At 49.4% G+C, this 12,049-nt stretch overlaps 1 protein-coding gene across 1 annotated transcript in view; it reads right to left on the bottom strand.

Moving 5' to 3' along the window:
• The window catches only part of cep170bb (centrosomal protein 170Bb), a 46,746-nt gene that overhangs the window by 14,832 nt on the left and 19,865 nt on the right, over positions 1-12,049 (bottom strand). Inside the window, exons 14-18 of the mRNA XM_078274614.1 lie at positions 11,647-11,840; positions 8,798-10,337; positions 4,440-4,659; positions 4,011-4,164; positions 488-625 (exon numbers count right to left, since the gene is read on the bottom strand). Of these exons, the coding sequence (XP_078130740.1) occupies positions 488-625; positions 4,011-4,164; positions 4,440-4,659; positions 8,798-10,337; positions 11,647-11,840 (2,246 nt within the window). The remainder of the gene's footprint in view (positions 1-487; positions 626-4,010; positions 4,165-4,439; positions 4,660-8,797; positions 10,338-11,646; positions 11,841-12,049) is intronic.

The raw sequence follows: 12,049 nt of genomic DNA, 5'->3' as shown, positions 1-12,049 counted from the left end.
AGCTGCTACCCCCGCGACCCGATACCGGATAAGCGGACGAAGATGGATGGATGGACATTCATGTGGACTTTTTATTTAGTATTTTCTATTGTCCATATTATTATTCCTGTGGATTATTATTTTAACATCCTGTTATGATGTGTTGGGACCTTGACTTTCCTCTTGGGAATCAATAAAGTGTCTATCATGTGATTGTAGGCATGCACGGACATCTTGAGCAGGTCAGATTGTGCAGGCAGCACAGACCCACATCCACAGTTTACTCTCAGTAAACTAGACTACACCACTGATCCAAGCGATAGCCTACAAACAGTCTATTGCAGCTGTACTCTGCCCACATCGTCTCCAGATAAAAGCTGACTGGAACCAGGTAGCGTCTCATTAATAAACGACATATTTCGGGACCCAGGAGCCTCCGTGTGATTGGACAGTAAGCAGCCTCTGTGTGATTGGACAGTAAGCAGCCTCTATGTGATTGGACAGTGACCTCTTGGCGGTTCCACGGACGGCGTTGCTTAGAAGCGGCCTCCGGCTCGTTCATGTTAGCGTCCAGGTCCGAGCCGACTGCAGAACCCGGAGGAACCTTCTGGAAGTTTAAACTGGCCTCGGGGATATGTTGGACCAGCTGGAACGAGAGCAAAGGGAGTCCAACCACTCAATATAAACTGCTGTTATATTAAAGGCAGACCATGCAACTTTTCCAGCTTCAGTCCCCCTACAGGTTGTCTCATTGGAACTGCAGCTCGCGAGCATGTGTGTGTGTGTGTGTGTGTGTGTGTGTGCGAGCTTGCGAGCTGCAGTTCCAATGAGACAACCTGTGTGGGGACCGAAGCTGGAAAAGTTGCATAATCTGCATTTAAAGGGGATTTAATATAAACTGTTGGTGATTAAAGCCGGCCGGTGAACGCATGCAGCGAGTCAACATGCAGCTGCCATGGTGAGTTTTAGGGTTGCTGGGATACAGCGTGCTAACAACAACAACAACAACAACCACCACAGGGAGACATCAGTAGGGATATAACAAAACTAACAATTTTATTCACGATTTTCAGGTAATGATCTGATTTTCTCAGGATGTTTTAAAGTGCCCATATTATGAAAAACTCTTTTTCTGTGATTTGGGGAGTTATTTAGTGTCTCTGGTGCTTCATACAGACGTTGATAACCCTCCATGCTGTTCTGAGTGAGATACGGTTTCTGAATGAGTCCTGTCTTCAGTCTCCGGGTCAGCTGGTCAACATCTGCACGGCTTTGTACGTCACTAGCTGAGACGAGGGGGCTAGGGGGCTAACCGTTAGCATGCTAGCTCGTTCTCAATGGCAGAACACTGCTACAACACACACTAGTTCACCATAATCTCCAAAAGAACTACTTCCATGTCCCTGTTCTGCAGGTATTCCACACAAAGGTGGAAGTGTTCCCTCGTTTAGAAGAAGTCTCCCAGCTAATCCTGCCTTGTTCTACTGAAGTTGGAGAAACAGCTAGCTAGCTCATGTAGTCCTTACCTAGCTACTGAGCATGTAGTCCTTACCTAGCTCGCTCATGTAGTCCTTACCTAGCTACTGAGCATGTAGTCCTTACCTAGCTACTGAGCATGTAGTCCTTACCTAGCTACTGAGCATGTAGTCCTTACCTAGCTAGCTCATGTAGTCCTTACCTAGCTACTGAGCATGTAGTCCTTACCTAGCTACTGAGCATGTAGTCCTTACCTAGCTACTGAGCATGTAGTCCTTACCTAGCTACTGAGCGTGTAGTCCTTACCTAGCTACTGAGCACGTAGTCCTTACCTAGCTACTGAGCGTGTAGTCCTTACCTAGCTACTGAGCGTGTAGTCCCTTACCTAGCTACTGAGCGTGTAGTCCTTACCCTAGCTACTGAGCGTGTAGTCCTTACCCTAGCTACTGAGCATGTAGTCCTTACCTAGCTACTGAGCATGTAGTCCTTACCTAGCTACTGAGCGTGTAGTCCTTACCTAGCTACTGAGCGTGTAGTCCTTACCTAGCTACTGAGCGTGTAGTCCTTACCTAGCTACTGAGCGTGTAGTCCTTACCTAGCTACTGAGCGTGTAGTCCTTACCTAGCTACTGAGCATGTAGTCCTTACCTAGCTACTGAGCGTGTAGTCCTTACCTAGCTACTGAGCATGTGCGACTGCCAACAAAGATGTTCCAGCAGTGAGAGGTCTCACTCTGTAGCTAAAACAGAGACCTGAACACAGGGTGAAAAGAGGAGCTGCAGCAATCAGCAGTACAACTAAAATATGAAATTAAACCATGTAAACCTGTTCTGATACGACCTCTAAATACAGTTATGAACCTGAAAATCAGCATAATATGAGCTCTTTAAAAGAATGATCTGCAGACAAATGACTGGAAATCATTTTTTGTAACCCTAAAGTAGAGACCTAGCATCACCATTTGTGTGTTATCTCAACCGGTTGGAACCAGCGTGCGTTGTTACATCTCTACTGAAGAGTGCAGCTCCCGCTCCATGAACTGTCCCAAAACCAGGTAAACCTGCAGACTGATCCCAGATCTGATTCGTGTCGTGCTGACTCAGAATTCTTTCAATCAGAAAAATCTCCAAATCAAAAATATGAAAAGTGCTTCAGAACAATCCAACACAGGTGCGAGGAAGTGTTAGGATCAGAGAGCCAATCACACGATAGGAGTGTTAGGATCAGGGAGCCAATCACACGATAGGAGGAGTGTTAGGATCAGAGAGCCAATCACACGATAGGAGGCGTGTTAGGGTCAGGGAGCCAATCACACGATAGGAGGAGTGTTAGGATCAGAGAGCCAATCACACGATAGGAGGCGTGTTAGGGTCAGGGAGCCAATCACACGATAGGAGGCGTGTTAGGGTCAGAGAGCCAATCACACGATAGGAGGAGTGTTAGTGTCAGGGAGCCAATCACACGATAGGAGGAGTGTTAGGGTCAGGGAGCCAATCACACGATAGGAGGAGTGTTAGGATCAGAGAGCCAATCACACGATAGGAGGCGTGTTAGGGTCAGGGAGCCAATCACACGATAGGAGGCGTGTTAGGGTCAGGGAGCCAATCACACGATAGGAGGAGTGTTAGGGTCAGGGAGCCAATCACACGATAGGAGGAGTGTTAGGATCAGAGAGCCAATCACACGATAGGAGGAGTGTTAGTGTCAGGGAGCCAATCCCACGATAGGAGTGTTAGGGTCAGAGAGCCAATCACACGATAGGAGGAGTGTTAGGGTCAGGGAGCCAATCACACGATAGGAGTGTTAGGGTCAGAGAGCCAATCACACGATAGGAGGAGTGTTAGGATCAGGGAGCCAATCACACGATAGGAGGAGTGTTAGGATCAGAGAACCAATCACATGGAAGGAGCAGTGTTAGGGTCAGGGAGATAATCACACAGCAGGAGGAGTGATGAGTCAGGGAACCAATCACAAGTCAGGAGGAGGGATGAGTCAGGGAACCAATCACAAGGCAGGAGGAGGGATGAGTCAGGGAACCAATCACAAGGCAGGAGGAGGGATGAGTCAGAGGGAGACACCTGAGATGGGCGAACCCCCCGCGAGGATGGAAAAGATGGCGTCTGTGCAGCGAAACACAGAAATGAGAATCCAAAGCATGACGAAGCTGCAACAACTGGAGTCACAACTAAACCGGGAACACAGTTACTGACGGACTCTGATTGGATCAGAGCTCTGATTGGATCACATCTCTGATTGGATCAGAGCTCTGATTGGATCACATCTCTGATTGGATCAGAGCTCTGATTGGATCAGATCTCTGATTGGATCAGAGCTCTGATTGGATCAGATCTCTGAAGAACTGAAGAACTGTAAACATGTTGATGTGAGTTCAGCAGACAAAGTATTCATATAATAATGAGAGAAAAACACCCAAAACATCAGAAACATCTGCTGTGTTCCCAGTTTAAAGTCCTACAGGTGTGTGTGTGTGTGTGTGTGTGTGTGTGTGTGTGTGTGTGTGTGTGTGAGTGTTTGTATTGTCTAATGTCGTCCCACCTCCTCTCTAGCAGAGATGGTGGATGGCGTGTTGGGCAGCGAGCCTGGCGAGGTGGCGGAGCCCACGCTGGCGCCCGGTGAGTCTCCGTCCCCGGCTACATCGTGGATCTCCTTGGCCAGGATGGCCAGATCTTTGGCCAGGTCCTGACTCAGCCTGCAGGAGAACACACACACACAAACTGTGTGAAAAACAAAACTGATCTGAGAAAATCTGTCTGTCTGTCTGTGTGTGTGTGTGTGTGTGTGTGTGTGTGTGTGTGTGTGCCTGCCTGCCTGCCTGCCTGCCTCTCTGTCTGTCTGTCTGTCTCTCTGTCTGTCTCTCTGTCTGTCTGTATCTTTCTTTCTTTCTGATTGGAGTAAAGTGTGTTTGGTGTCTCAGTGATTTAAATGTTATATATATATATATATATATATATATATGGAGTTTACTTGGCAATCTCGGCGCTGTGCGTGGACCAGTTCTGGTAAGGGTCGACCTCACTCGGGTCCTCGTCCTCCTCCGTCTCCACGGAGACAGACTTGGACCGGGCGGCTGGCGTCCGGTGACGGGGCGTCTGGCAGGAGGTGGAGGGATGGGAGGAGCGCTTGGTCTCGTATTCTTCCTCCGAGGACGAGGAGAAGTCCGAGCCTTTCTGTCTGCGGCGGGAACCTGAAGGGAACGTTTTCATTTAGATTCACTTCACTGAAGAAACCATAGACATTATATAAAGTGGAGCAGCAGACCCCGTGTCTCTGGACGGAGACCAGTGACGTCTCTGGACGGAGACCAGTGACGTCTCTGGAGGGAGACCAGTGACGTCTCTTTCCCGGTGATGGCTGAGCGTTACTGAGCAGCCTCCAACTGAGCTTGAAGACGTAGATGTGACGTGAGCAACCTGTCTGAAAGTTGGAAGTCTTCTGGTAGCTGTGCCAAGAGAAATCTCAATCATTCCCAATCTAGCAGAGACGGAGAGCGTAGGTATATGTAAGGAGATAACATAGACACAGGCTCATTATTGATCACTAAAATGATAGTTAACATTAGTCATTACACTTAAACAGCTGATGGAAGTCCAAACTGCCTGAGAGCTTCTCCTGTACTATACGGTAACTCCTCTACTATGAGACAGGAAGTCTCGTGGTTATGACCCAATCGTTAGCCTATTGTTATAAAAACGTCTGCTACGGAGCCATAACGTGAGCTACAAGGTAATGGAGCCTTTTATACATTGTCGTGTTTCTTTAGAAATAAACAACGGACAAATAGAGTCTTTAAACGCTTCAGATGTAAAGGTATTCTCTGTCAAAGTGACGTCAGAATGAATGGCAGTCAATGGGATGCTAACGGGATGCTAACGGGATGCTAACTGGAGCTGATGGCTTGGTAGCATCAACATGGCTCCGTAGGAGGTTCGAGCTCTGAAGCGAAGCTGACCCCCTTGGTAGAGACGAGTGATAACCGGTCGCCATATTGTTACATATCATAACCGTATGACAAAAATAGAGTACTGCTCTGCTCCGTTTGTGTTTTATCTTTGTGTTTTTATATATTTCTTCCCTTTTCTTCTATTACAGTATGTTGTTTGTGTGAGAGAAATAAATAAAGAGTATGTATTAGGGCTGGACGATACAGAGAAAATCAAATATCACGATATGTTTGACCCAATACCTTGATGTCAGTATTGTAGGGTTGACATTTGGTGCTTTCACAAAATATTTTTACAATTAGATTTTTTATATGTAATCGTCAGTAACGTGGATTTAATGAACAAATGACATGAACAGACACCGCCCACCAAGAGCCTGGGTCTGTCCCATCAGACACCCCCTACCAAGAGCCTGGGTCTGTCCCGTCAGACACCCCCTACCAAGAGCCTGGGTCTGTCCCGTCAGACACCGCCCACCAAGAGCCTGGGTCTGTCCCATCAGACACCCCCTACCAAGAGCCTGGGTCTGTCCCTTTAGACACCGCCCACCAAGAGCCTGGGTCTGTCCCGTCAGACACCGCCTACCAAGAGCCTGGGTCTGTCCCGTCAGACACCGCCTACCAAGAGCCTGGGTCTGTCCCGTCAGACACCGCCTACCAAGAGCCTGGGTCTGTCCCGTTAGACACCCCCTACCAAGAGCCTGGGTCTGTCCCATCAGACACTGCCTACCAAGAGCCTGGGTCTGTCCCGTCAGACACCCCCTACCAAGAGCCTGGGTCTGTCCCAGGCCTCTTCCTCACCGCCTACCAAGAGCCTGGGTCTGTCCCGTCAGAGACCCCCTACCAAGAGCCTGGGTCTGTCCCGTCAGAGACCCCCTACCAAGAGCCTGGGTCTGTCCCAGGCCTCTTCCTCACCACTGTCCCACTGAAGGCTTGCTCTTGGGGGAATTACTGGAATTGTTGGGTCTCTGTAAATGATAGAGTGTGGTCTAGACCTCCTCCATCTGTAAAGTGTCCTGAGATAACTCTTGTTATGATTTGATACTGTAAATAAAATGGAACTGAATGAAGTGTATGACACGCCAGTGCGTACGCCATTATTGGCGTATTATCAAGACGCATACTCGCTTTTTAGCGTGTTCATCAACGCCGTTTGGCCTCCATTGACTAACATTACCTTGTGATGGCGTGGGAATTGACGCCGTAGCGAGTAGTATGAAAGGGCGAAAATCAGCGTAGGGAGGTTGGTCGGGGGGGAGGACGGGTCAAACACAGGACTTTCACCCAGGAGACGTTTCCTAAACCCAACCGTTGCTTCCTTCTTTTACGAAATCCAACCCAAGCTCCAAATGCAATGTCCCATTCTGGCCTAGACATACACGCGGACAGCTCAAAATGTGTACAGATAACACGCGCCACTTGGCTTTAGAAAGTGGCGTGTATGTTTACACAAAGTCATGATATCACGTTGGGTAAGTTCACAAAAAGACATCATTTTAAAACCAGGAAAGACAACACTTGTGTGATATCACGATATTGTAGTGATTGTGACAGACATAATTCACCTTTGTTGTTTAATGTAATATGTTGTGCATGTATTATGTTGGTTTAGGGATTGCGGTCCCTTTAAGCGTGTGATGACGTCACGTGGGACCTGGGGGTTGGGTTGCTGGGCAACACCATTTTGTGAATGAATTGTTTTCCCTATATAAATAAATGAGACACGCATTCGTGTGCTCAACGTGAGATGTTGTCTCTGTCAAGATTACTACAATTTCCACAATATTACAATATCCAAAATCTAAGACCATATCTAGTCTCATGTCACAATATCGATGTCATATCGATATATTGCCTAGCCCTAGTATGTAAGGCTGTGTCTCAGTCCGCATACTTCCATCAGTCCCCTGCTAATGGTCACTGACCACTTCCTGCTGTAGTCCCCTGCTAATGGTCACTGACCACTTCCTGCTGTAGTCCACTGCTAATGGTCACTGACCACTTCCTGCTGTAGTCCACTGCTAATGGTCTCTGACCACTTCCTGCTGTAGTCCACTGCTAATGGTCTCTGACCACTACCTGCTGTAGTTCCACTGCTAATGGTCTCTGACCACTACCTGCTGTAGTTCCACTGCTAATGGTCTCTGACCACTTCCTGCTGTAGTCCACTGCTAATTGTCACTGACCACTTCCTGCTGTAGTCCACTGCTAATTGTCACTGACCACTTCCTGCTGTAGTCCACTGCTAATGGTCACTGACCACTTCCTGCTGTAGTCCACTGCTAATGGTCTCTGACCACTTCCTGCTGTAGTCCACTGCTAATGGTCACTGACCACTTCCTGCTGTAGTCCACTGCTAATGGTCTCTGACCACTTCCTGCTGTAGTCCACTGCTAATGGTCACTGACCACTTCCTGCTGTAGTCCACTGCTAATGGTCACTGACCACTTCCTGCTGTAGTCCACTGCTAATTGTCACTGACCACTTCCTGCTGTAGTCCACTGCTAATGGTCACTGACCACTTCCTGCTGTAGTCCACTGCTAATGGTCTCTGACCATTTCCTGCTGTAGTCCCACTGCTAATGGTCACTGACCACTTCCTGCTGTAGTCCCACTGCTAATGGTCACTGACCACTTCCTGCTGTAGTCCACTGCTAATGGTCTCTGACCACTACCTGCTGTAGTCCCACTGCTAATGGTCACTGACCACTTCCTGCTGTAGTCCCCTGCTAATGGTCACTGACCACTTCCTGCTGTAGTCCCACTGCTAATGGTCACTGACCACTTCCTGCTGTAGTCCACTGCTAATGGTCTCTGACCATTTCCTGCTGTAGTCCACTGCTAATGGTCTCTGACCATTTCCTGCTGTAGTCCACTGCTAATGGTCACTGACCACTTACTGCTGTAGTCCCACTTTGGATGGTTAGTATTGTCCCAAAAGGAACACTTACGTTAAAACACTTAGCGGCACCTCTCAAAAGCTGATTAAAATCTTTTAAACTGACCTTTGTCGATAAAAAAAACAGACAGATTCAGCAACTGTACGGCCTTAAAATGTTTTCAGAAACACGTTTCGGTGAACTATTTTTGTAAAATACGAGATCGTATTCTGAACGAGCCGCCATTATGCTCAGTTATGAAATCCGGGAGAAGCCAGACGCACGTGACGCGTTCGTCCAATCAGCTGCCGGTCGACGTCCCTGGTCCCTCCCCTTTCCGCTTTGTAGTCAAGATGGCGCCCGTTTAGTGCGAGTTCCACACTGAACTTTTGGACCGTTTTTAGTCACAATACACAATATACTTCAAACTAAGAGTGCAAGTAGGCGGTTTGAGACACAGCCTATGTCTACATTTTTAACTTTTAAATCTAGCCGGGACTTACTGGTGATGGGGTACTTGGCTCCGCTGGACCGGGTTCGGGTCAGTGTCTGTTTCCCCGTAGCTCCGCCCCCTTTGCTTGCCGCCTGGCGGCCGTCGCCCAGAGACGTCTTCCTGCTGCTGGCTGCAGACTCTGAGCTGCGATTGGAGAAAGCGTTGCGGCCCGTGGCAGCCGACTCGCTGTCGCTGGGCGCCGTGAAGGATCCGGTTCTCTTCCTCGGCATGGCTAAGATGTCGAGGCGGGACAGCTTCTTCGCCTCGGTCGACGCTCTGGGCTGCGCGGCGTCCGAGTTCTGCGAGCCACGGTCCGTCTCCGCACCCTCGTTATCCGAAGCGTCGCCCAGGCGCGCACGCCGCAGCATGGACGCCCGCGTCGGCCGTGGTGCCGAAAGGCTGTTGGAACGTGTCAGAACCTGCTGAGTCGGCGTCTTTCCCGTCTTTCCATTGTCTTCTTTCTGAAGAGGGGCGATGAGTTTCTTGCTACGGTTAGACGGACGGGAAACTTCGTGGTCAGATGATGCCGTTTCGTTCCAGTGTGGAGTGGAACCCTCTGACAGATCCAGAGACCCTCGGTTCCCCGCGCTGCGCCGAGTCTGCAAGCGCTTTGCCGCCTCCGCCTTGCTGGACGTTTCCGTAGTCGTCTGGTTTCGGCGTTTCTCAGAAAGCCGTTCGCGTGCAGAGAGTTGCCGTCCCTTCTCCGGGATGGACGGGCTGGAAGAGGACTTCTCCTTCTGCAGGCCGCTGATGGCAGGACGCTTCTTAGAAGCAGAACTCACTGGAGCGTTTTTACTGCTCACCTGGCTGACAGTGCTCGCCGTGTCCACATCAGACTCCCCTGACAGAGAGTCGTCCATGTGGGTGGAGGAACCACCTTTCTTTGAGCTGCGCCCCGAGCCGGACGACGGGAATGCAGAGTCCAGCGAGGACAGAGTTCCCTCGGCGTCCTGCAGGAAGGACTGCGTGTCTGGGACGTCCCGTCTCTGCAGGGAGGACTGCGTGTCTGGGACGTCCCGTCTCCGCTCCATGTCTCTGAGGGACGGCTGGCTGGAAATGTGGGGAAGCTTCTTCATCTGGACAGTGTCGCTGGGACGGTCTTTGGTGAAGCTTTCCTGCCGCACGATAGGAGACACACAGCCTTCTCTAGCCGGGACAGAGTCCCCGTCCTGCTGCCGCAGGTTTGGAGCCGAGCTGTTGGGTTTGACGCCTGTCCTCCGGGGTTCATGTCCACTCAGGTGTCGGATCAGGACAGTGGTAGCGGGGGGTTTTGTCCTCTCAGACTGTACCGGGCTCCGGGCAGGTTGGTCAGGTTTGCCTGGACCGTCTTCAGAACCGATGTAGAAGCAAGTGGATTTGGAAGATTTGGAGGATGGAGACAATTTTTCTGGACCTTTGGCCTGAGGCCCGGCGGCTCCCGGAGACAAAGACCTGATCCCGGATAGATTCTTCTTTGTTTTCTCCAGAACAGAACCGTCATCGGAGCGGCTGGCGTCGCTCAGGCTGTCCGGGTCCACGTCATCCTGGACCGCCAGGCGCTGGGCTCCGTCCTGCGGGCCGAAAGAACAGCGGCAAACGTTAGAAAAGAAGCATCAAAAAGGATGGTAAAAACATAAAAAAAAGGTTATTTAAAGCCTAACTCTCCCCAAAATGCAACCTAGAGTCTTTTTCTGAATGTACCCGAGTCAAGCTTTCGTTTAAAAGCATATTTAGGACATAAGCACCACTTTTAAGATGGACCGTATTCTGGTTTTTGGGTCAAATGGTCTTTTGAATGGGAGTGCTAGGGACACTTTGATGCTAGCCTCAAAATATCTATGTTTAAACCACTAAGAAGGCTCGACCCAACATGAGACTTTGCTCCAAGTACCACCAGGGACTCTACACCTTAACCACAGCACTGACAACATCGTTTATGTTCCCAGAGTTTACTAAAAGAAAGGTTTTAACAACTCACGTTAGCTCTTGTTGTTTCCGGCTGCTACCACCTCGGCAGTCAAAACGAGTCGATATCAAAACAAGTAGCCCCAGATTTAGGATATCTTGGTCACCGGTGGAGTTAAGGTGTAGAGCCCCTGGTGATACTTGGAGCAAAGTCTCATGTTGTGTCGAGCCTTCTTAGTGGTTTAAAAATAGATATTTTGAGGCTAGCATCAAAGTGTCCCTAGCACTCCCATTCAGAAGGCCATTTGACTCTACACCTTAACTCCACCGGTTGACTCGAGTCTGTTCATTTGGGCTGATTTGATGTGTTGAATCAGCCAGTGGGCAGTTGGACTCAATGAGCCAATCTGATTGGTGGAGAGCTAACCAGGAAACAGGGAGCGGGATGAGCGTGACTAGAGTCTCTCAAACTCTGATGAACATCTTTTAAACTGACCTTTTTTTTTCGTAAAATACGAGATCATATTCTGAACGAGCTGCCATTATGGTCTGGCTTTGAATTTCCGGAGAAACCAGACCCACGTGACGCGTTCGTTCAATCAGCTGCTGGTTTTCATTTTTGGGCGACCATACAGATTAGCGCCGCCTGCTGTTATGGAGACGTATTACGTCTCCCGCACGTGCAGAACGTACGCTCAAGTCGGCGTCTCTTCAGTGTGCTCTGAGGAACTTTTTGGACCAACTCAGGGAGACTGATCAGTCCGACTGACTTTTCTGCCGACGGTCGGCCGTCTGGTTGGTGTGTAACGGCCGTCTGGTTGGTGTGTAACGGCCGTCTGGTTGGTGTGTAACGGCCGTCTGGTTGGTGTGTCAGGGCCTTAGGACCTTAGCTAATGTTAAAAAGTAAATGCAGTTATACAAAAAAAGGGTGATTATGTAAAGCAAACTATTGTGTTATGGGTTCTTGCAGCCTACCTGTGGGTGGGGGGAGGCGCGGACTCTGTCCAGATGTTCCCGGCCGCGGGACGGTTCCTGGCGGATCAGGATGCTCGGGGGAACAGGGTCCAGTTTCTCGGGGGGAACCTGGGGTAGCAGCCTCCTGGTTCTGGACTCTGGCTCCGAGTTATCGTAGCTGAAGTTTCCCATCGAACGGTTCATGAAGCGCAAATCTACAAAAACTAAACTAAGTTAGCAAAACGTTCCTTATAAATGTCATTTATTCATTTGTATTTTACTTTCCAAAATTGATGCTTTAAAGCTGCAGTAGGTGAGTCTTCTAAAACTCCCTTTCTGTCATATCTGCTGAAACTGACCCGATGTTCCAGTAGAACTACAGGAAGCAGGTCATTTAAATAATCAGCTCCTCTGGCTCCACCTA

The sequence above is a fragment of the Sander vitreus genome, chromosome 18 (assembly GCF_031162955.1).
Source record: "Sander vitreus isolate 19-12246 chromosome 18, sanVit1, whole genome shotgun sequence".
In the NCBI taxonomy this organism is placed as follows: Eukaryota; Metazoa; Chordata; class Actinopteri; order Perciformes; family Percidae; genus Sander; species Sander vitreus.
The sequence above is the reverse complement of the archived record's forward strand: the minus strand, read 5'-3'. Positions and strand labels throughout refer to the sequence as shown.